The sequence below is a fragment of the Musa acuminata genome, chromosome BXJ1-1, assembly GCF_036884655.1.
Source record: "Musa acuminata AAA Group cultivar baxijiao chromosome BXJ1-1, Cavendish_Baxijiao_AAA, whole genome shotgun sequence".
In the NCBI taxonomy this organism is placed as follows: domain Eukaryota; kingdom Viridiplantae; phylum Streptophyta; class Magnoliopsida; order Zingiberales; family Musaceae; genus Musa; species Musa acuminata.
Window position 1 is genome coordinate 20,755,401 of NC_088327.1, and position 25,453 is coordinate 20,780,853.

Below are 25,453 nucleotides of genomic sequence, written 5' to 3' on the forward strand. Positions count from 1 at the left end.
AGGATTCTGCTGGTTTGAATTCTCGTTCGACTGCGATGCCACTGTTGTTGGAGTATCTATCTTTTATTCATTTGATATTTATTGGGTTCATTGGCTCAGCATTAGCATTATTCTTTCTTTTGATATTTATTGGGTTCATTGGCTCAGCATTAGCATTATTCTTTCTCTCAAACTTGAGAGGAATTGTTGGTGGTGGATTTGGATATGAAACACTTAAGTTTCATATCGGAAAGATTAAATTTAGCTTATAAGAAGTCTGACGTATTATTATTATTAATTTTAGCTTAATCATTTTGTTCGATGGTTACATTAGTGACAAAACAAGGATTAACATATGAAATATGCTGAAGCTAATATATGTAAGGCAATTGCAAGGTATCTGCAACCTGAAAATATGTACATTTAGTGGTTGCTGTGACATGATCCCAAGCGATGGCATTCAGCAGAAGATTTGCTGCTGCATCGTGCCCGTGCTAAACAGAAAATCTCAGGATCAGTGAGTTGGATAAAATATATCATCACCGGAAGATATTTCAATGGGTTTTGAAAGCTTCTGCAACAATATGCTTTGGAATCGTGAAAGGAATGTGTTAATATGGTCTTCTACTCTGGCAGCTAAAAACTGAATTCAGATGTAATGATCGTTGATTGGGGAGTCTGAATAGGTTTCTTAAAACGAAAATGTTAGCATATCACGCAAATTGATAGAACCAAATTTCAACAGATCACCAGACAAATGCTTAGGAATGCCAAGTCACATAAGAGGGCAGGCATTGACTCGACACCAAGTGCAGAATCCAACTCGTGAAAACGAATTTTATTAAATATTTTTAATTTACATCATCGAATTCTTTCATTGCTGAAGAACACATATTTATCACATATTCATTGAAGAACACATATTTATCACATACTCAGCAAGTAAATAGGGAAAAAAAAATGTAAAATGACTGTTAATCTATGTACACTCTGTATACTCCAGGGGGAAAATTTAGAACATTTCGAAATCTCCACTTTATGGAACAAGGTAGAGAACATCGACAGTTTCCATCCAGGCCAGAAGAGGTGTTTCTCCTTCATACTGTATCGAGAACGAAAATTGCATCAAGGTTGTGCAGCTCACAGAAATCTTGTTATCAAGCAAGGGTAAAAATTAGGTGGAACCAAGTGGGAGGAGAACAAGCAAAGATCAGATCATCTCCAACTCTCACCCCTGCAAGACGAATGGAAAAGGCCAATTTTAGTTATGAGAATTAAATCTTACATAAATACTGACATACAGAGAAAAATCATCACCAAGTTGATGTGCACTGTATGTATAATCCATGAACATGATGAACAATCCAATATAAAGGGGACTCAACTTGACATGCCAAATGAAGGCTTCTATATCAATGGAAAACCCTTGGTGAATTGACTAACATAGCTATTAGTGATTATTTTAACATATTAAGTTGGTGAATGCACAGGAAAAAGAGCTTACACCTTCTCCATGAACAAATCGGGATAACATATCCTTTTTCTATCAAAGATATAAGCGAATGGAAATGTATTTTTCTTGTGCAGAAAGTATCATATTTACATAATACAACCTGGTGAGGCTAATAAAGCCCCCTAAGCATGTTCTAATCAGTCCAACAGTTGATCAGTACATGAACCAAGCAATTTTTCCTAGTCTGATCTAAAACCACCTGGTGCCTAGTAAGCTAACAGTACACAGTGATACAAGGCAGTACCACCCCTTTCTTTTTCTTTTTCCTTCTCTTCAGTTTCTCTACCTCTTCTTCTGCCTTTTTCTTCTCCCTGACATCATTTTCTCCTCCCCATCACTACCACTGCTCCTCCTCCTCCTCCTCCTCCTCCTCCTCCACTTTACCCCCCACATCCTCTCTCTCCTCTCGCCACTAATCCAACTGATATCAACCAGTAATATATCAGTTCTTTCCATGCTCAATATCAATATTGAACAAAGTTTTTAATCCATGACCCTAAGCTTCATCAGAAACATCAAGGTGAAACAATACTGTTTATTTTAGAAGACATATCTAGATCAGTACGATAAAGAGAAGGTTAATCCTTTGGAACGTTATTTAACTTCATAAACTATGTGTTTCAAAGAACAAGCACCTAGATGTAATTGTGCAGTTGTTTTGACATGCAAAACTGGAGAGAAGCCTTTCCACTCAAGCCAGAGCATAAAACATTTTCTCATTGGCACAACAATATTCTTCTCTGATGTCGTGGATCCATATATCAATGATAGGCATAGTACTCTAAACACTCTAATTCGAGTATTTGAACTAGAAATCCTCAGTTTTATGACGATGTATTGTTAAAATGCATACGTCAAATCCTACTGTATTGGGTTGAAACATAATCATGCATTTTTAGCTTGGTTTTATTCCGTCATAAAATTTTTTAGAGTTCAACTTTTTGCAAGACATCACTGCAAGTTTTTAAGATTTAAACTTACGATTTTGCTGATTATGTGTCTCTTATTATATCTTGTTGCACAACTAGATAGAAAAAATACAGAAATGCTGATGCTAAAAGTACAGAGACATTTATCAAATTACAGATGGTGTGTTATTTGTTTCATCTGAAAGATTTCTTCACACTCATTCCTTTGTAATTTATCAAATAATATACTTTTTTGGGTTTCAATCACATTTTCAGATAGACTTGAAAAATTACACTGTAGCATAAATGATTTATAAAAATGCTTAGGCTCCATGTATCCTAGCCGAAAATTTGCAGGGCTTTTTCTATTTTGATAGATAACTCTGCACATTCAGTATGCAGATGAATATGGAGTACATACTAGAGGTCTAAACTATTCAAAATGGTGCATTTAATTAAATATGAAATGCTACATGGGATGTGATTTATATTTGCTAATTTTGTTTTATAACACCGGATGAAATAGGTGGAGGGTTACGTTAGGTCACTGATAGCTAATGTAAACTTACGTAAGATCTCATGGACATGGATTTTAACCGATTTTAGTATAGGTCTAGGTCATCATCCGAAAGCGACGCGAGACACCTTCGCCACTTAAGGGTCCCGAGATCTTATAATTGAAAGTATTCACTTTAAAGGGAGAGATAAATATTTGATTACTTATAAGAATGGTCACTAGACGAACTATTTTCTCACTAGAAAGGTAGATAAAATTATATGTAAGAATTATAAAGTTACATTTGACGTAAGTTTGATGAATAAACATAGGTTAATGGTATTAGATATTTGTTATTGAAAATGAAAAAAAAAAGATAGTAGAACATTTACTAAGACTATATGGTGAAATTTTAAGATGATGTAAGGATTTCTAAAAATAGGATGGAAAAAGAAGACGACTTGGAAATTAGACGAAGATAATATTAATATTTATTTGGACTATAAGGGTTAATAAGATTAGGAGTTTAACAAAGGAGATCCTTGGTGAAGCTAAAGATAGAGATGTAGCCTTAAGAGAAAGTTGATTATTGTGTGAGGAAGTTCAGAAAGCAATTATTACTAAAAGATTATGTTTTAAAGATTGACAAAATTATAAAAATGAGGATAAATTTAAAAGATATAAAAAATCTAAAAAAGACGTTAAAAGACATGTTCATATGGCAAGATGTAAAGCTTATGATAATTTTCATAACAAATTAGGCACTAAAGATAGAGAAAAAGATATATATTGAATTGCTAAAGTTAAGAAAAAAAAGGTATAAGGATTTAAGCAATATTAGATGCATTAGAGATAAAGATCAAAGAATCCTTATTAATGATAATGAAATTAAGGAAAGATAGAGAAATTATTCTTATAAATTATTTAATGAACATTCCACACATGACTTAGCCTTAACGATAGATAGTAGTGGTAGATTTAATAATCATGGATTTGTTAGTAAAATTAGAACTAACGAAGTAAAAGACATCTTAAAAAAGATAGAAAATAGTCAAGAGTGTGAGACCTGATGATATCTCTATTGAGATTTGAAAAAGCTTAAAAGACCAAGAAGTAGCTTGGTTAACTAACTTATTTAACAAAATTATAAGATTTAGAAAGATGCTTGATGAATGGAGAAATAGTTTTTTAATACCAATTTACAAGAATAAGAGTGACATATATAACTGTTATATTTCTAGTACTAATTCCAATAGAATTAAAATCATGTCATACTATGAAACTTTGGGAAAGAGTTATCGAAAGTAGGATAAGACTTAAAACAAATATTTATCAATTTGGTTTTATGCTTGGAAGATCAACAATAGAATCTATTTATTTATTAAGATAATTACTGAATAAGTGTATAGAGATAAAAAAAGATTTGCATATGACTTTTATTGATTTAAAGAAAGCCTATAATATAATTTCCAAAGATTTATTATGGTGGATTTCAGAAAACAAAAGTATATCCACTAATTATATTTATGTTATTAAGGGCATATATATACGATAATGTAGCTACTAGTATTAGACATGTAACGGGTATGTCTAGTGAGTTTCTCCTATGTATAGGGTTACATTAAGGATCCGCATTAAGTCTCTACCTTTTTACATTGATAATGGATGAACTTACTAGCTATTTACAAGATAGACCTCCCTTGTGTATGTAATTTGCTAATGATAGTCTTAGTTGATGAGAGTCTAAATAGAATCAACTTTAAACTCGAGTTATGGAGGCAATATTTAGAAACTAAAGTTTTTACATTAAGTATGATTAGAACTGAATATATGAGATGTAATTTTAGCAATACTAAGAATAGATAAGAGGATATAATTAAGTTTGATGGATAAGAAGTTCCTTTCAGTAAAAGGTTTAGATAATTTGGGTCAATTATTTAAAAAACTAGAATGATTGATGAATATATTATTCATATGATAAAAATAGGATGGTTAAAATGACAAAGAGTGTCAAGAGTTTGTATGATCATCGGATACCTTTGAGATTAAAAAAAATATATAAGATAATTATTAGACTAACAATTTTTTTATGGATCTGAGTGTTGATTAGTTAAGAAATAACATATACAAAAAGATTGTATTGTTAAGATAAAATATTCAGGTGAATATATGGAGTTATTAGAAAAGATAAAATAATAATAATTTTATTTGTGAACAATTATGTATCTCTTCGATAGAGGATAAAATGAGAAAGAATTATTTAAGAGGTGATACTTAGGAGAGGCGCTCAAAAGATCTGAATGTGATAGTTAGAAGAGGTGAAATGATTACTGCTAGTGGTATAAGGAGAGATAGAGGAAGACCTAAAATATATTTTAATAGAAACTATAAATAAAGATTTAAGTACTCTTAGCTTAACTAACATATGATTTTTTACTGATTTCATTGGCAACTAATCTCAATGGTGGGAAAAGATAAATGTAACAGACCCCAAATAGTTGAGGCTTACAACCTTTTGTTGTTGTTGATTTTGTTCTACAACACAAAAAGTAATGGTTGTAGAAAGATAACACTAGGGAGAAAATATAAACCATAATTAGTAATCACATATTTATGCAAATTCAGACATATGCAACTGCATGTTTTTACATGGCTATATATGTAATCGCATAACACGACTACCAGGGATGCATAAGTGGCCAACCAGATTTATGTCATTGCATATGCAGTCATGCTACATATTGAGGCAGCAAAGGCCCTATGAAATGCAATCAGATGACCTTGTATGCAACAGCTGCTTAGACTGTATTTTATTACCATGGGTTGGATGAGATGCGCTACACTGTTCAGCACCTACACTGTTCTAATTCTCAACCTATTGTGCTCATTTAATATAACTGGTAGGATGATAAAAATCATGGATATGTATGTTCTATAAGGTTTAACATGCAAGAACTGGACCTGATGATTGCAGTTCTAGTATACCCTAAAACAGTGACTAAGCAGATATTTTATGCCTGCAAGATATTAAGGTTTTAAACATCTAAATGACTAGGTTGGTAGTTCTGAAATATCAGTACCTTCTGCACTTCTAGTTTGATAGTTCTAAGATATTAGTAACTGCTTTCAGCAAAGGCTATACCTATTGCTCAGTGTAGAAAATGAAATGCCAATTGTTAATTAAGACTTTACTGTTATGATCTCATTTGCAGATGAAGGCCAAATTGTCTTCATTATATACCATCGGTCCACCCCTACAGTACTTACATTTTTAAGCTCTTGATTTTACCAAGATTTTGATCTTTCTAACACAACAATATGCAGATGAAAATTGAGCCAATTGCAGTATATGGTTAGAGAAGTCAATAGAGCATAGCTTGAGAGATCTCCCAATTGTATCCTATGAGTCCAATGGAGAATCTTGCTTCATTCTACAGTCTCAAGATTCTAAAAAGTTCAATTCTGTAAAGTTGCTTTGATCACATTTCCTACTAGGGAAAACACATTAAAGTGGGTAACAGAATACAGTCTAGTTAAATCAATTTTATCAATTGTAGTTCCTTTGGTCAGAAGTGATATTGACTGGAATCCTCTTCCTTAGGTCATTAGTTGGCAGGTTAGGCTGCGGAACTAAATATTTCTTTCACATATACTAGAAATTCACAAATTTTGCAACATGCTATGGTCTATGGCATTATGATCATTTTCAGCCTTCCTCAGCTACAATCTAAGGGTAAGATTCATGGTAAATTAGTGTTCAAGGTCAAAGGACTGGACATGACAATATCCAGCAACATTAATGAGTCAATGAAGTACATGCAAGGAAGGTTAATATAATCATGGTTTCTGATAAGAACAGATTCATTTGATTGGTTGTTCTGAGGCTCATCGATAATTGTACAAGTACAAGAGAAGATTGAAGCTCAGCTAACTCACAAACCTAAACCTAATTGAGTAGTTAGCATAAGAATTAACAAAAGATGATGGCAAAAACATATTTATTTTCAGACTCTTACATTATATTAAAGTGTCAGAGAAATTTATTGAATTAAAGCTTTGCTTTCAAGAATTCATTAATACTTCATGTGTTGAGACACCTATAAGCCTTACATTATAAGGTATATTCAGATTTTTTTTTTTTTGGTGTCAAGTTAATCAATTCAAAAACCTACAAAAATCTTAAACTCAAGATCCAACATTCCAACCACTGATGTGATTTTAAATTCTATGAAGTATAATACTATATGTCTATGGCCATGGAGAATAAAATTAGGACTAAAATATCAACATAAACTTAATAAAATCTAAAGCTGAGTCCTACTTTTCTAGTGAGGGTGTCAAAAGGCTCAGAATTACTTAGAGACCACCCATGCTTGGATTTGCATGGATTATTATATTCATTAAGTGGTCATATTACTAATTCCTATTAATTAATATTAAGTAGGATTTGGATGCTTGATCCACAATGAGTAACTACATACCGATCATTTACAAGAAGGTTTCAATGCTAGATCAAAATTATCCTAGCAGGTTCTCAGCTTTAAGAGTCACTTAAAAAAGTTAATCAGCTTTAATATGATTCCATGATAAGGAGATTCAGGACCTTCAAATTTGTTGCGCTTGCTGTTTATCTGCGGTTAAATATGATTGATGATTAATTTAGGTGAGAAAACTCACCATAAAATGATAATTTGACTATCAAATTCTCTTAGGTTCAAAACTAAAAAGACCTACAAAGTGCTCTCTTTTGTTTGTAACTGACTTAGTTTTCAATTATGATTATATATATATATACATGTATATATGTATATATACATATATATGTATATATATATATATGAAGCTGATATCCTAAGATTACTGATGCCTAGTCACCTAACATCCATCCTGTTAGCTTTTATTCTCTAGAAGGTCTGGTATCTAATTCTGTAAGAGTACCTCCCACATGGAGTGTCATTTAATAGTCAACATTTCAGATTTTCCAATAAATTACATTTTAAAACAAAATAATAGTTGGCACCAAGGTCTGCCATACCGAAGTGTACCGCCCGGTACAGGTGGTATGTACCGGTCCGATAGGTTACCGGTATGCGGACCGCCTGGTAACGCTACAGTGTTACAGTATTATACTGTAGCACTACTACAGTATGAAAAAGTATAAAATTGTTCAGTACACCAGGGTGTATCGCTCGATACGCCCTGATGTACCGCCCGGTACATCGGTACTGTACCGTACCAAGCCTGGGTCGAAACGCCGGTATAGTATGGTACGACAAGCCTTGGTTGGCACTATCTGGATCATCTTGCAAATTTGCATTTGCATCATCTCAGGGACAATATGAAGCCATTTTTAACAATCATAAAGCATGCAAAGGTAAATGACGAAATAAGCTTGTAGACATTTTCTGCTTGATCATTGACAAGGTTTGTATGTATTTAATTGTTCATTAGTTAATTAAATGAACTCAAGGAAGTTTATACAATGTAACATATTAGCAAAATCTTTTCAGTATTCTAAGCACTTGCAGACATAAAAAGAAAATGGTTGATATAAAGCAGCAATAAGATGAGTTGGAGGTGCTTACTTTTCAAAACCACCTCTATATTCTATCAGACAGTGCCTGATGCTGAAGCCGATGAATACATGTACCAACTTCCTATCATATGCATATCCTCAACATTTAACTTCATTATCGATTCTTTTTTGTGGCTGTTTGAAAAACCGAGTGACTTCCCTGTAAAGCTGTTCCCCTTCAAAAGGCTTTGACACATAGCCATCCATTCCACACCTTAGACACTCCTCATGTGTTGCCTGGATTACATCTGCTGTCATGGCTAATATAGGAACATGCCAGTGCAAGACGTTCTCAAAAGTCTCAACTGGAACTTCCCTACACTCTATTTGCTTATTTATATCGGCCTCCATCTCACGTATCCTTTTAGTAGCTTCAAATCTAAAGAAAAAAAGACACTTTAATTAAATAGGATCAAAACTGTAAACTGATAAACTGTTTTTAAAAGTGTACGGAAATGTGAACAGAAAATTCACATCTGATGCAAATTTCATTACAAGGAAATTTCCTAGTATATGAGAAGACAGAAAATTCATATGCATGAAGAATTCATTCTAAAGGATCATAAAAGAAGATTAATGACAAAGAAAGTAAAAGAAACGTACCCATCCATTTCAGGCATCTGAATATCCATAAAACAAGCATCAAATTTATGTGGAGGCTTGAGCATGCCTATGGCCTTCTTTCCGCTCTCTGCACAAGTTACTTCAGCCCCATATTTTTTCAAAGCACCAAATGCCACTCTAAGATTCACAATATTGTCATCAACAACAAGAATCTGCTTCTCATGAAGAAGGCCACGCAATGACAACTGGGGAAGCCGGCCATTTCGGGAATGTTCCCCATCTCCACAACCCATAGCTCGCCGTAAAGATACTTGAAGCATGCTTGCTCTGAGTGGCTTTGTGATTATAGTCGAGATATATTCCATTGAACTAGAAGCGTTATTCTTAACAGAACTTGTAGGATTTGCTAAAAGGAGAATTTTTGGTATATCCAACTGATTACCCTTTAATTTGCTAATAATAAAAGGCCAAATACTAGAATCTTTCGACCATGTTTCCTTTTCCACTAGCACCATATTTATTGTCGATGTTCCACTAGTTAATCTAGAAAGAACTCGATTTGGATCAATTTCCAGTATAGCATTTACTCCCAACCTCTGAAGATGGTATTTTGTGACCTTTGCTCGGGCTGGTCTATGGTCAACTACTAGTGCAATCATCCCATGAAATTCTGATGACTTGTACTCATTTGAATTAGTGCAAGCCCTTGTGAGGACCACTGTGAAGGTAAAAGTGGAACCAATCTGAGGTTGACTCACAAAACCAATTTCTCCCTTCATGAGACCAACTAAACACTTACTAATGCTGAGTCCAATACCAGTTCCCCCATGAATGCGAGAAATTGAAGGTCCCACCTGCATGAAAGGAGTGAACACACGGGATTGGGCTTCTAGAGGAATCCCCACCCCGGTGTCTTCAACAGATATGATCAGATTTATATGATTGGAAGAGGTTGACAGAAGAGATGGATCAGATGCAGGAAGTTCCAGCTTGAAATTCTTAAAGCTTTCCCAGCTACGCCTTCTATTTGCCACTGGAAAGCCACACAAGGTATCTGTGGAATGGACTTCTACTTCCTTGTCCAATGAATTCAACACCTCCTCAAAAATATGGACAGTCAAATATATATGTCCTCTCTCTGTGAACTGCAAAATGAGGACTTTTCTAAATACATGTAGCAGTAGTATCCATATTTGCAGCTGATACAAAGATAAATACTTACTTTTATTGAATTTCCTATCAGATTTGTGATGATCTGGCGTATTCTTCCATGGTCACCAACAAGGACATCAGGAACTTGATCAGAGACATACACTGCCAACTACCAAGTTAATTTGAACAGCAACCAAGAAAATTAGTTGATGAAACATCAAAATATTATATTTAGAAGATTATGGAAACTCACAGATACCTCTAGTCCTTTCTCTTGAGCCTTTCCATAGAAAAGTGACAAAATATCATCCAATACTGCCCGTAAGTCAAATGGGACAGCTTCAAGCTCAAGTTTACCCGATTCAATCTTTGCTTGATCGAGAACCTCATTTATAAGTGACACCAGAGCTTTTCCGCTGGCTTGGGCAGTTCTAACATAGTCTTCTTGTGTTATGTCTAGATCAGTATCCATAAGCATTTGAAGCATCCCTGAAAAGTAAGAAATATATTGATGTCTGATATTACTTGATATTTATAACAGAACATCGGTTATGGTAATCTTGTACTCACCCAATACACCATTCATTGGAGTTCTGATTTCATGAGAAACAGTCGCCAAGAACTGAAGAGACAAGACAAAATAAGTGATATCATGGTTGTAAACTAAGCACATCTGGATCAGAGACATCAGCGAAAAGAAGGCCAATCTGCAGCTCCTAGCAAACATAAAACATGTACCTGAGATTTCGCAACATCCGCTGTTTCAGCCCGCCCTTTAAGTTCCATCATTTGTCGATAATCATCTTCTACTTTGGCAATTCGGCTGACAGTAGCATGGAATATGTATCCAACCAGTAAAGCGATAACAAGGGTTCCAATTGATGTTGTTATTGCAAGCCATGGCAATGGAGATTTTTGTTTGAACCTGTTGCGAAAATGTAAAATTTGTCTATATTATATTACTTCTGTTTCACATCCTGATCAATATATAGCTTTCTTCTAAATCAGAACTTGCTAGCAGTGTCATGTAAATTACCTACAGTGCATCTCATGCTTTCTTATTGGATCACCAAAATTAAGGGTACTAATATGGTATAGACCAACATTGGTCATGTTTGAACCATACATAATAATTGGTTCATCAGGATTGGTTTTATCGTAAACATTGACCATCATGGAGTGCTTGCATGCAAGTTGGTGAAGTAACTTATCCACGAGAGCCTCTACATCGAAGATTCCACCTAGATACCTGCACATGCCAGATTGATGCATTATATAGTTGAATTGTGGAGGATAGACATTCTTGATAAGTATGTTTATTTCTGATTTAGGAGCTATTAATACATAATTAACAGCTAATTTACCCTATGGCTGCTTGGATGCGTTCAGCTGGTGTCGCTTTTGAAGTGAGTTCTGATTTGTAAACTGCATATGTCAGAATAACACCAAGTCTTCTTGATTTTAAGAGCCGAAAAGGAGCAGTTAAAACACCCTTCCCGGATTCCCTAGCTCGTAGGATGTTTTCCCTATCTTCCTGCATAAGGAACTATCTTTCAGTTGCTGGAATACTAGGAACAAGACACAGGTTTCAGGTGTATTCCCAAAAACAATTAGTTCACTGAGGATGTTTCAATGATACAAGTCATAGTTCTAGACATTAATAGATTTGATAGAAACATGCAAGCATAATCATGTATTTTAAAAGTTTCACATACTGACACTATTGTTCAAGCAATGCATCTGACCACCAAAACCTTCCCTATAAATTGAAGAAATATTAATTACTCACATTAGAATAACCTATTTTCTATAAGCATTAACATCATATTAGAGTTAGATATTGAGAATGTCATAAGCAAATTAGTGACTAATAGTTATAAAGAAACCCCAATAAGCTTTCCATACTGCACAAAATTTGTTGAGTCACACCCAAATAAATATTTATTTCTAGCAAATTAATAGTTTGCATAGTCTAACACAAAGTGATAACATTTATAACATTAATAATATATATATTAGCTAAATGATGATTAACAAAGACTTCATATTACAATGACACCATTCATATTACAATGACACCATCGACAATTTTTAGTTAATCACTAAAAAAATTTGAAAACACTAGAATAAATTTAAAGACATCAACGCATCAATTAATAGCTCATATGTGATATATAAATGTGTCTAATTGGAGACAGTAAAAATGACCAATAAACTGTACTAAATATTAGAATTCAATAAAACAAATAAGTTTAGACCTACATAAAATAAGAAACTGCACATAACGTAGTCAATAAAACAAATAAGTTTAAACAAATACGACAGAAGAAACTGCATATAATCTATTTTTTTATCCTACCATAGCCAGCACAATCTGACTTCTGAGGCATTTGTGATTATAGTTCATAGATGACAGAAAAAGGGACAGACTGAAAAGCATATCTAATGTCTTACCTTTCCAGTTAACATGTCAAATGAAATTACATGCTTATAAGTGTCCTGGGCAAAAATAACTGGAGCATATTCATCCCGGTTCTCAAGATCTGCATCTTCTTCCCGAGCTGGAGGCTGCTCTGTTGAATCCATTCTCTTAATTTTCCAACCTTGTTGCTTCTCAAACTGTTCCCTTTCTGAACGCAACACCTTCACAGCATATGCCACACCACTCGTCAGTGGTCTCTCAAAAGCAGTCCTTTCAGCATATCGAGCAAAGGTTATCTGCAAACAAAGGGATCATCTTCCACATTGTTGATCTTTGATAAGGGCAGAAGGTTGCATTGTAGTAATGCATGTCTGCTTTTTTGAGGAATCAGAATTAAACGCATAACTATTGAAATCAAATCAGAGAATGAATAATTTGGACTAGACAAAAGATACACATTGATGTATATTCAATTGAAGGTAGGAATATTTCAGGTAGAAAGCAGTACCTGGTCAATGGCAGATGGATCCTTAGCATGGTGAAAGGTCGAGATCAGGATAGCTAGGGCCTGAAGATGGTTCATGCTGACATTAAACTGGTCCTGAAGCATCCTAGCACGCTCATCACACATGCTTGCTAGCATCTCTCGCCTCTTCTCCACTGCTTGGGAGTTCATAAACCAGAAGATCCATAGAGAACCAAGGAACCATCCAATTATCCATAAGAGCAGCAGCTTCCTCCACCAGGTCCCTCTGACCTTCTTTGATCCAAATAAGCGGTTGCAAAGGTTATTCTTCCAATCCTTTATTGAGAACTTCTTCAACAACTCCAACCACAGATTGCTCTTATCACTAAGATAACCAGTCTTCTGCTCCATTATTTGGGCATCAATGAACCAATTCATGGGTATCTCATAAAAAAGCCACTGACATACCATCAAAACCAGGGGTAAGAAGACCAAATCCAGATCCAAATATAGGCAAAGAACTCATTCAAAGCAGCAAGTACTTCTCTTATTTAATCTGTGAACTGTAAACATAAGCCAGTTAATAAATGTCTTGCAATTTAGACAAACATAAAAAAGGGAACAATTGTTTGCCTTGAATGCAAAAACGTAAAACATTAATCCAATGAGGCTTCTCAATAGTCTTATTTAGTATCATGTACCCCCAATACATTGGTTACTCAATAATTACATTCTGGAATATGAGATAACCAAGTGGAAAAGCCAATTTAGCCTTTGTTAGAGAACTTATCCCGTTGAGGTACTCAATACTTCAAGATTACACAGTTAACTAATGCTGTCTATCAGATGCTAAAGTGTTGGTTGTGTATCATTTCCTATTGAACATAATCTTAAAATAGCTCTCGTGGTTCTAGTTTCCAATTATATAAGATAAAAATGTTAAGACAACATAGAAGAACAATGCAAAGAAGACAGACCTTTCTTTTCTCTTCACATTTAGTGTTAAAATCACCATCAATAACTCAGTATTACTGCTGATACAACCTGCAAAATAGTTTGTTTGGGTATCATCAATATTTCTGAGTTAAAATTGTAATTCATAAAGAGTAGCTAAGAGAACACTATAGAAAGTTGTGCAATAAAGGCAGTATCTCAAAATATTGCACCCATCATAGATGAATTATCAAACAACATAAAATAGTGATACCAATTAGGAAACTGAAATTATGCAAACTCAGTCTACTAATATGAAGTAACTTGTCATTAATTATCACCACATAAGTCCAAGTTCTTTACACAAATCTTTTTAAGTGATACAATTTGTTCTCAAATAACTTTCAGCACTTTTTCTATACTATAATAGTATAATTTGTTTGTAGCGAAATGGAACATCATAGACAATACTTCTTGCGAAGCCAGGTACCATTCATATATCCAAACAATATACAGCTTGATCTTGCAGTATTTCTTCTATGTAAATTATATTACTGATTTAGATGAATGAATGGTAAAAGGGCTAGAAACGGTCATGTTTAAGTCTCAAGAACCTCAGCAGTTCACTTTCTAATTTCAAATAACAGCTTGAGAAATATTTGTTCAGCATGTAGAAAATACAACATTAAAGAATATACAAATATATAGAATTAGAAATCCAACAGGATGCCCATAGTCCTACCAGTGAATTCCCACGACTATTAAACATAATAGTGAGAATACTATTGAATGGTCTCAAAACCAAGGGGATTGCGTTATCGATGCATACTGCCCAGTACAGGTGGTACATACCGATCCGAGAGCTTCTCGGCACACGGACCGCCCGCTACCGGGTGATACCAATGTTTTGATCCCGTATCAAGCGATATAGGACTATATTGGATGGTAACGGTCGAAATCCAATCGTTATCGGCCTATATCGGGTTTCAAACAGTCAATTTGACCATTGGAGGCAACCTAAAGAGTTTTTAAGCCTTTCCTCCCCTTTCTTTCAATTTATTTCACTCTCACAATCTCTTAAACTCTCTCAAACTCTTTTTCACTCACATCTCTATCTTATTCTCACATTTTCACTCTTCTAAACTCAACAAACACAAATTTATAGATTAGATTAAATTTAGAAGGTTAATTTAGGAGGATTAAAAGGAAGAACTTTTTAATCAAGATGTATGTATTCTCTTTCTAGATTTTTATTGATTTATGAGATGATTAAGCCTATTCTATGTGATGTATGACTTAATGTCTAATATGTTGTTTTATATGCTTTTGATGGTAGAATAGTATTAGTTATGAGTAATTAAGATCTTTAATGTTATGATTAGTGTGTTTAATATTTATTTATTCGAAATTAGACACTTAATAGGTCAAATGTTTATATTTCATGCATATTAAGGATTGGATCATATGTTGGTGATGATATAATAGATTTAATTAGGTTTTAATTAAGTTTTTTAATGCTACGATTAGTGGTTTTAATGATGATTTAATCAAAATTTGATCGATATTGGGTCAATTCAATATCTTTAATACCTATTAAGATGTTTTGACATATTTATAGTGATGAAAGAAAAATAATTAGTAGGTAATTAAACTATGTTAATAGTGTGATTAGTGTATCTAATGATGATTTCATCGTAATTTAACTTATATTAGATCAAAATTATGTATTTAATATTTTTATATTTAACATATTTATAGTAGTAAAATAAAGTTAATTAGGTTTTAGTTAAGTTTTTTAATGTTGCAATTAGTGGTTTTAATGATGAGTTAATCAAAATTTGATCGATATTGGGTCAATTCAATGTCTATAATACCTATTAAAGTGTTTAATATGTTTATAGTGATAAAAGAGAACCAATTACGAATTACTTAACTATGTTAATATTGTGATTAGTATATTTAATTACGATGATATCTAAATTTAACCCATATTAGGTCAATTAAATGTCTTTAATGACTACTAGAGTGTTTGACAAGTTTATAGTGTTGAAAGAGAAATAATTAATGGATAATTAACGATGTTAATAATGTGACTAGTGTATCTAATGATGATTTCATCGTAATTTGATGTATATTAGATCAAAATAAAGTATTTAATGCTTCTTTTATTTGTTTAACATATTTATGATAGTATAATAAAGTTAATTAGATTTTAATTAATTTTTTAATACTACGATTAGTAATTTTAATAATAATGAATTAATCAAAATTTAATCAACATTAGGTCAATTCAATGTCTTTAATACCTATCAGGGTGCTTGACATGTTTATAGATTATTTGATTTAAATTTGATAGGAATATGACATCAAAAGAATAGGTACATGATGACGCTTGAAATCATACCGAAAGATGGATAGGAACTGTCATCATTGGCAATGCATTTATTGTGACTATATCGGCAAAGATGGAGGAATTACCCGAGTGAAGAGGCATTTGGCCGATGGGTATCCCGATATTGCAAAATGCAAGAAGGTTTCAATGGAGATCCGTAAATCATTTCGAAACAAGTTACAACAAGCAAGAGAAAATACAATAAAAAAGATGGCAAGAGCTAAGGAAGAATATTGTAGAACTATGCAGGAACCAATTTATGATGACTTTGAGGGTCGTGGCGATGAAATCGACCCAAATCTGACAGTTGGTATTTGTGCATCACTGGAACATCAATATATATACGAGAAAGCAATGAGACATCGACGACCTGACTCACGATGGGAGCATGGTAGTGGCAGTGGATTTGTTCCACAAGGAATCTAGAGGTCGACCAACATGACGTAGCCAACTACCCCTCCCCAGCCGAACTAGTAGCATGTGGCAGGGTGGACTCTGTAGTTTTATGAGAGGACCTGGCAAGAGGTCCGCACTAGATATTATTAATATGATCCGCAAGCTTATCCTCCACAAACAATGAAACAAACACAGATTGACGATGCATATACAAAAGAAAAGAAGCGGGGTATCGAGAAGGCAATTGCAAAATGGTTCAACTTCCATACGATTCTAAGAAACACAACCCAATGTCCATATTATCAAAGCATGGTTTCCTTTATTCAAAAGTCTAGCACGAGGATCCAACCTCTAACACCGAGGGAGATCTACGGCGTGTATTTAGATGAGAATGTGGTAGAACTGAAGGATTGGATCAAACCATTCAAAAGGCAATGGGACGAATATCGGGTGACACTAATGTGTGATAGTTGGACAAGACCAACAAGAATGAGTATCATCAATTTTCTTGTTTATTGCAACAAACAAATGATGTTTCATAAGTTAGTTAATGCTTCTAACAAGATTCAAGATGCAAACTATATTGAAAACTTAATGAACACCGTAGTAGAGGAGATCAGACCACAATATATTGTCCAAATAGTCTGACAATGGAACAAATTTCAAGAGGGTCAGTTTACAATTGTTGGAAAAAAAACATTGTTTTGGACTCCATAAGCAGCTCATTGCATGAATCTAATGCTAAAGGATATTAGCAAGCTACCATCAATCAGCAAGTGTATAGTTCGAGCACAGTCAATTACAAAGTTTATATATAATCATCATTGGGTTCACTCTTTAATGCAAAAGTATGAAAATTGTGAGATACTCAAACCTGGAGTCACTCGGTTTGCTACAAATTTCATTGCCTTAAAGTCAATACAACAAAAGAGACAAGGCCTTAAGGCAATGGTCACCTCACAGGAATGGTCCGAATCCAGGTATTCGAGATCGAGCGAAGGAAAGAAGATGGAAAAGACCATTCTTTCTTCTAGGTTTTGGGAGACCATAAATAAAATCATAAAAGGTGTGAAACTACTTTATGTTATCCTTTGTAAAGTTGATACGGACAAGCATCCACAAATGCCTTATCTTAGATATATACTGATTACAATAAGAGAAGAGGTCAAGAAAGCATTCAAATATGATTTTAAGATCGATCAATACTTACAGATCATTGATCGTAGAACTAAAGTTCATATGGACCAAGATATCCATAATGTAAGTAAATTTATATTCAGTGTAATTTAATTCATAATTTTTTATTATATAACAATAAAAAATTCTTACTAACAAAATTATGGTATTATCTAAAGCCGGTAATTCAATTTCAGTATAGTTTTGGAACCCAATCAAATATACTATCGACATTAAGAAATCTTATATATTGACTCTTGTCAAACATTGCTAATGCAGCCGATGTTATTATGGAGGGTTGATTATTCTAAGAAACAATTGGTTCATTCTCCAACGTTGTAGTTGTATCATGTCGTTATAATATGGATCCTGGTAAGGAAAAAGTTACACACATATTGATTATAAACTATATTTGATATTAATTATTTGTTATGCTAATAAAATCTTATTTATATCTTTTTTCAATCGAGTGATGACTATAATTTGGAGGGGACACACCAAATTTAAGGAAGGTTACCATTCGTGTACTTTCACAAACGACGACATCTAGTGGTTGCGAACGTAATTAGCCAATGTTCGCATTGATTCACATGAAGGTCCACAACAAATTATCATATAGACGGTTGAAGAAACTAGTATATGTCCAGTAATAACATGCAGCTAAAGTTGTAGTGTGTCAAGCGAGACAAGGAGCTAAAGGAACCAGAGATTGATCCCAATGACCTCTAATTCTACAACGAAGATTTAGAGCTGATGTTAGAGTGGGCCAAAGCGACGGAGAACCAAGAGGATCCTCTACTTAATGAGGCAGGAGATTCTTAATGTCCTTTGCGTTTTATCACTGAGGCAATAGAAGAAGAGGAAGCACATCCCCAGCAAGAGAAAAATCCCCCTTGGTGAGAATGTGGCGAAAGGAGCCAAACAAGATCGAGTCAAACTGCTCTAGAAACTAGAGACACCCAACCATCACAGTCGTCCGTCCATCATACAAAGGTAAAGGCAAAGTCAAAGGCAAAGGCAAAGAGGAAAGCAGTAGCATCAGCTGCACTATTGAAAAGAATAGAGTCAGGTAACAAGACACCTTCGCAATTACATTCGACAACCCACTCGATCCAGAGACTTGGTAGCGATGTGGACAACAGTGCCTCGACCAATGATAGCAACGACGCCAAGGGCGACGTGGACAACAGTGCCTCGACCGATGATGGTAACGATGCCGGGGAATCATGGTCCCATCTACACAATTTGAAGATGGTGCATGGACCGGAGAGCAATATTTTACGCATGCCACCCAAGATTCAGATCATGAAGCTCGATAAGGTACTGGTCAAGTTTATGCACGGAAGGGAAAGAGGAAGCCAATGGATGATTTTCAGTAAATGCGATAGAGCCTACACGATGTAAACACTATGCGAAGCTCATCGTATTCACAATCATCGTATTATAGAGAATTTTACGGCCAACAACAGTACGGTGATAGTTGGTCAAACTTCTTAGAGCAACAGTACGATACGAAGCAATAGATAAGTAGCAAAAATAGAAGTTCTGACATTCACTATGCTTCGCACCAATACATGCCACATTCATCATTGCCTCAAGAGTCGCCTCGAACACGTGATTCATGACAATCAACCTACAACACCATCACCACATTAATACACTAATGGCATACAGTGTATCAATACATTGTCGTGGGATCAATTTCAAGATTGGGTCCGATAAACATATTATATTGATATATAGATACATACGATCGAGGACCCCGATCCACCATCCATGGAGTCTCGTTGTTCGTTTTGGTGGTAGAATCAAGTATATCCATAAATTGATTACTTAATTTGAATCTTAAAGTTTAAATTGTATAAAAAATAATCTAACAATTTAAATAATTTTTTTATAAATAATTCAATATTAACAGAAGGACGATCCGAAATGGACCGAAATTGCGAACTTTACACAAGGCTACTCCTCAAAGCTCAAAAAAGATATGTAGCACTATTCTTACCTAATTTACATTATTTTTACTAAAACTATACTAAATGTATATTTATTTCTAACTTAAAAACCCTATCCTAACTTTTTTTTATATTTTTAGGTATTTTTGGAGGGTTTTCAGCCCATTTTAGGCGTATTGATGGTACGTACCATACTGAGCAAAGCTCAATATGCCGATACGGACCGAAATTGCGAACCTTGATCAAAACATTCTAGAACACAGTTTGCATATTGTTATCTGTATAGAGGGCAAGATAACTGTACTAGATTAGATGTTTTTGACATAGGACCAAATATCTTGGAACATACCATCAAATGATAATGAATATTAGTTCTTTTCTATGCTAATCTTAATTACTATCATTCTCACATACTCCGGCAAATTCTCTCATACCTGATGCCAACATGCATTATGGAATATGTTAAGTGAATATAGAAATAAAAGAGTACAAAATGCTATATATTTACTAACCACCATAGTAGGAGAAAATTGATCCCCACAATAAAGGAAGACCAAAAGATCTGATAAGGTGTTGATTGTTGCTCATGACTTCAGACATGCAAAAGAAATATATGTGTGTGTGTGTGTGTGTGTGTCTAAAATTCCTTGTCACTAGAGCTAAGTTTGCATCAAAATCCATGGGAATTTGGAAAATCATACACCTACTGACCTTTAAAACAAGTATAAGAAATCATTTTGTTTCAGATAAAGGTTTTTAGAGCAAAACTACAGCTCCCTACAGGGTGCTCACCTTCAAGCTTCAGAATTCTAGATCTCTTTTCTTTATTCATATATACAAACAAAATATCTACTGACTACTTAATCTACCCTGGTATCTTTATCTCGCCAAATTGTAAAAGTCTTCCATAATCAGAAACTACTTGTTCCCATATTAAAGGGCTTGGTTCAAAGAATTCAGGCACCAAGGAAAATAATTGTTGTTTTGCCATTTTAGGCATTGAAAATGGAAAATACCACCTAAAGTTGAGAATATTCTTCTGGTCGGTTCATAGGTATGCTTTGCATACCAAGGGCATGCAACTGTCCTTGATGTTTTTTGTGCATGAAATGTCAAAAGATCAATGAGTAACTCCCCAACAGCAAGGATGGCTGGTTTATAGTCCACAAATTTGTTGGAATATCCCGATTTAATCCCATATTGGAAGTGGGAGAAGACTTAAATGAATTTATAAGAGCTAGATAGGTCTCCTATCAATGGGGCAAGTGGTTTAGGTTTAACAAGGTAATGGGTAAGTTATTCTTAGATTGGGTCATGACAAATGATGTTAGAATTGACCTAATATTGGGCATGGTGAGGAGCCCAAGTAGGAAAAGACATAGAGCCACATCTTGTTTCAACCTACAATACCAACTCATCCATCTTTAATGTGTTGTCTTTTGGGTTTGGGGTCCTTTTTCAATTTTCTCTTTGGGACTAGGCATCTATTTTGTTCTTAAATTGTGAAATGAAATGGGGACTTTAGGTTTTTCCTCCAAAAGAAATTAAAATAAAATAAAAAGGAGAAGACGCCCTAAACTTCTGAAGATCTCACTTCTTTTTATTTACCCTCTAAGTGAGATCATTAGAAAGGCCAACAGCTTTATTTGCTTCTTTAAGGAATGAAATCACAGTTAAGAAGTTGTGATTGAACGTCATTTCCATTCAGCATGCACAAAAAACTCTGTATATAAATCCCACTAGAATTTTGAACACCATAAAAATCCTACATATTGTTCACTTTCTTATGGCAAATAAGACATCCGAGAAAGCCAAGCACAGGAAGGTGCATGGCGTACCTCTTCTCTGGTTTTCCCATAGTATAAGTTTTCCAATTCTTCCAAATCTTGCAGAATACTGGTGCTTAAACTCACTCAATTGCTTATTCTTAACTTTACACATATCAGAATGAGTAGTCTGAATAATAGTGTTCATTGAAGCTGAGTTCTCTCTCTGCTTAGAATGAGGAAAGATCTTCAGAAAGTTAACCATTGGTAAGCTTTTTCACCGTGTACTATTGCAAATTGTTTGTAGCCGGAGGAGATAGGTATTCTAATTATATGATGAACATGGAATCGAGGAGGTTATCAAACTCGATCACATTAGTCAGACACCTGGAGGTGGTGGAGCGAGGCAGTCCCCGAAAGGGAAATCCAAGGGAACAAGGATGGAAAAGCAGTCTGCCAAACAGAGCAGATGCCGGTCTGGCAAACCATCTTTCTCAGAGGATGAGAGAGAGAGAGAGAGAGAGAGAGAGAGAGCTCACCAAGGGAAGGATGAGGAGTGCCGGCAGACGTACGGCCATGATGCTGGCAACGACAAACGATGGCTGATCCCGAAGAACGACCGAGATGGTTGGTGTTCCGATGCTCGCCGGGGAAGAGGGCTGCTGGACCTGGTGTCCGGAGACGGCGACAGCGATGGACGGTGGCGAATCAAGAAAAAGAATGACGGAAATGGTGGAGCTATCGAGAAGCCACAAGAGGCATCATCACTCAGCACTTCCTGGACCGTGACCACCTGGAATCAACGAAGGGGCGGACCGGACGGCAGCAAGATCAAATCTTTATCAGCTCCAAACAAGAATCAGAGCCAAAATACCCAGCAGACACCACCAAAAGCTCAGAAGAAGAAGTCGGCAAAGACAGAAGACCTACTTCCTACGAGTCCAAGCTGGTGGCTTTGACCCAGTAGAAAGGAAAGCAGGCAAGAACGGGATTGGAGCTGACGATGTTGGTTATGGTGGATAGGATGGGGTGATGAAGGGAAAGCAGCAATCTTGATTCAGGGATTCTTGAGAAAGGAGAGATTCCTGAGAGAGAATGATGGGGAATAAGGCTAGGGTGAGAGGAGGCCTGTGGATTGCAAAAGCCATTATCCCTACCACCAACAACAACAACACCAACAACAAAAAACGAGTTTTTAAGAGGGAAGAAAAAAACAGAATGATCCAGAATAAACAAATGGCATCCAGCCCCCCCCACCCAGCACAAAACACTCACCTTTCTGCGATCCCATCCCAATCAGAGAGGGGATATGGGGCGAAGGAGGGACGAAGAGAGCGCAGTGGAAAAGCCCTGCACGCAAGTGCTCTGCTGCCCTCTCCCTCTCTCTCTCTCTCTGCTTGTGGGGGCAGCGCTATTCCTATTTTTTTCCAGGACCAAAAGTATGGTGGATGGGAAGAGAGAAAAAGAAAAAGACATCTTAACTCTCTTGTCCAACATTATTTACTGACTGTGACATCTACCTCCTTTATTATTCGACCAATCGTCCGGGCCCCATTGGAGCCGGCGTGGAGACCAGTAACAAAGCAGGTGAATGAGGTCGGTCGATAGCCTGAAGTGAGTTTTAGATCACTTTAAAGAAGGGGGAAATGACATGATCGCCTGGACAAGAGAGTTAAGATGTCTTTTTCTTTTTCTCTCTTCCCATCCACCATACTTTTCGGCTGATGAATCTGTCCTGTTCGTCTCACTTTTCAGCTGGATTTTTTTTTTTTTTTTTTTTTAATAATCTTTGACAAGGGAGGGAGAGTTTTCATCCCACTGATTGATATTAGCTTTATTTTTTCTTCTTTTTCTTCTGTTGCTTCCCATTGGGCTTTCGGTCAGTGTGTTCACCCCCACCCCACCCACAAAGGGAGGGACACCTACTCGAGACGGCTCAGGGTTTGGTGATACTTAGCTAACAAGGATCCTCACTTTTATTTATTTAATTATTTATTTAATGAATTCTTGAAGAACCATTGAAATCAATGGAGGGAACTCCAACTTTTAGAAAGCCTAGAATGCGCCTCAGTTACAACATTTCAATCATTGAAATCAACAAAGAGTCGTCGTTTTCTTCTTTGAGGTGTCCTCTTCCTCCTCCTCCTCATCAACATAGTCAATAACATTAACCATACAAACTCTCTCTCTCGTGGGATCCAACATTTATTTAGCATAAGAGTTTTATATATATACATCATAAATACAGTAGATAATATCATCAAATCATACGAAATACATGGTGTGAAAAGTAACAAATATCGAATATCTATAAAATATTAATATATGTGAATTTTATCACTATAGCATTAGACTTTTAACCTTCACACCAACTCATCACTTATAAAGATAACATTGTTTTGAACATACTCCAAGAATATAGGATGAGACGCATCTTAGACGCTCGATTCATGTGACAGAATCTCTCATGTCATAATATTATCCCATCGCATGGCTTAATAGGAGGCTTATTATCTATCTTTTTTCTATTAAAAATTTACTCTAATTCAGATCAAGATGTCTGCTACAGTAAAAAAAAACATTTTAGCATCACATATTATGTCTGGAATATATCCATGTTAGACATATGCAATACTTTATTTTATGTTAAGAGATGTCCCTCACTTGAAAACAAACCAGGATTGAAAGAGACGAGACAGAAGAAGCATCAATGAAACAACAAGAATAATTTAATACATAAAATAATTTCATTAAAAGACACTTGATCACTACCTTTAACCAATACTCTCTGGCTTATATGCTGCTCCTCTCTCAATCTAGCTTATGCACTCATAGGGAGAGCATCTTAACAGTTTAGACTCCTATAATTCTTTATAGTTTAGACTCATGACATTTAAATATATTCTTATCTAGATTATATGTAACATAGATTAATCAAATTCTAATCTTAACATCTCCTAAATCAATAAAACTTTTATTACCATTATCTTAATACTCTCCTATAATTGTAATATATATAATTATAAGTTTGTAATATATATAAAATCTCTAATAGCATTTGCGATAGATCGAGTTTACGGAGTGATAATTGTAGGCTTATCAAGAGAATTTCTTTGTCCAAAACGATTGCTTGAGTGTTTAGTGGATCTATCAATACATATTTTTGAAATATATGAATTCTTTATCCTTCATCTTTTTGAATCAAGTCTTGCTTCTCTCAAAATTTATAACTTGGAGCAAACTTATATCTTTAACAAGTTTCAACCGAAGATCATACCTTTCTTGTTATAGCTTCTTTTGAGGAACCGAGTAAAGTTTCTCAGAAACAGTAAGATATGACACTGAATTCGTAGAACATATATTATTTTTATTTAAATCTAACTCAACCTTGGCGTTAGATTTTAACTAAACATTAATTCTACGAGGTTCAAATACTGATTAATAACTACATCATACAACTCATCATCATCCAGTGCTATAATATTATCGTCTTTATCAATATAAGTAAGACTAATGTCAACTTCTGAGCTGAATTTGGAAAGATAAAAAATCATCTTTCTCGATCTAATCATCTGTCTCTACAAGCATCGAACAATTTAAAATATCACCATACTTCAACTTGATCACAAAATCCAATTTGTCGGATGCATCATTAATAGATTAATGTAAAATAAAATAAAATTTCAGATTTATCATCTACCCCTACAAAATTAGATTGCCGATGCTATCTTTTTAAATAATAAAATCTTTTAATGTGACC

The 25,453-nt window shown here is 34.8% G+C and overlaps 1 protein-coding gene across 5 annotated transcripts; it reads right to left on the reverse strand.

Annotated features, from left to right (window-relative positions):
- Nucleotides 1-793: 793 nt before the first annotated feature.
- Nucleotides 794-23,126, reverse strand: LOC103973612 (probable histidine kinase 3). 5 transcript variants are annotated; one of them, XM_009388241.3, is made up of 14 exons: nucleotides 22,969-23,126; nucleotides 22,233-22,846; nucleotides 14,053-14,119; nucleotides 13,118-13,638; nucleotides 12,642-12,905; nucleotides 11,552-11,721; nucleotides 11,224-11,436; nucleotides 10,926-11,112; nucleotides 10,758-10,809; nucleotides 10,447-10,676; nucleotides 10,258-10,356; nucleotides 9,075-10,180; nucleotides 8,482-8,850; nucleotides 794-1,213 (listed from the first exon to the last, which is right to left on the reverse strand). In XM_009388241.3, exons 4-13 carry the CDS (start codon nucleotides 13,544-13,546, stop codon nucleotides 8,571-8,573), a joined length of 3,030 nt encoding a protein of 1,009 aa, XP_009386516.2. In that variant the 5' UTR covers nucleotides 13,547-13,638; nucleotides 14,053-14,119; nucleotides 22,233-22,846; nucleotides 22,969-23,126; the 3' UTR covers nucleotides 794-1,213; nucleotides 8,482-8,570. The 5 variants fall into 5 exon arrangements, with proteins under 5 accessions (XP_009386516.2, XP_065045338.1, XP_065045336.1 ...); XM_065189266.1 differs by having other exon boundaries at nucleotides 22,233-22,486; nucleotides 22,969-23,118; XM_065189264.1 differs by lacking the exon at nucleotides 22,969-23,126 and having other exon boundaries at nucleotides 22,233-22,486; nucleotides 22,624-22,962.
- Nucleotides 23,127-25,453: the final 2,327 nt, after the last annotated feature.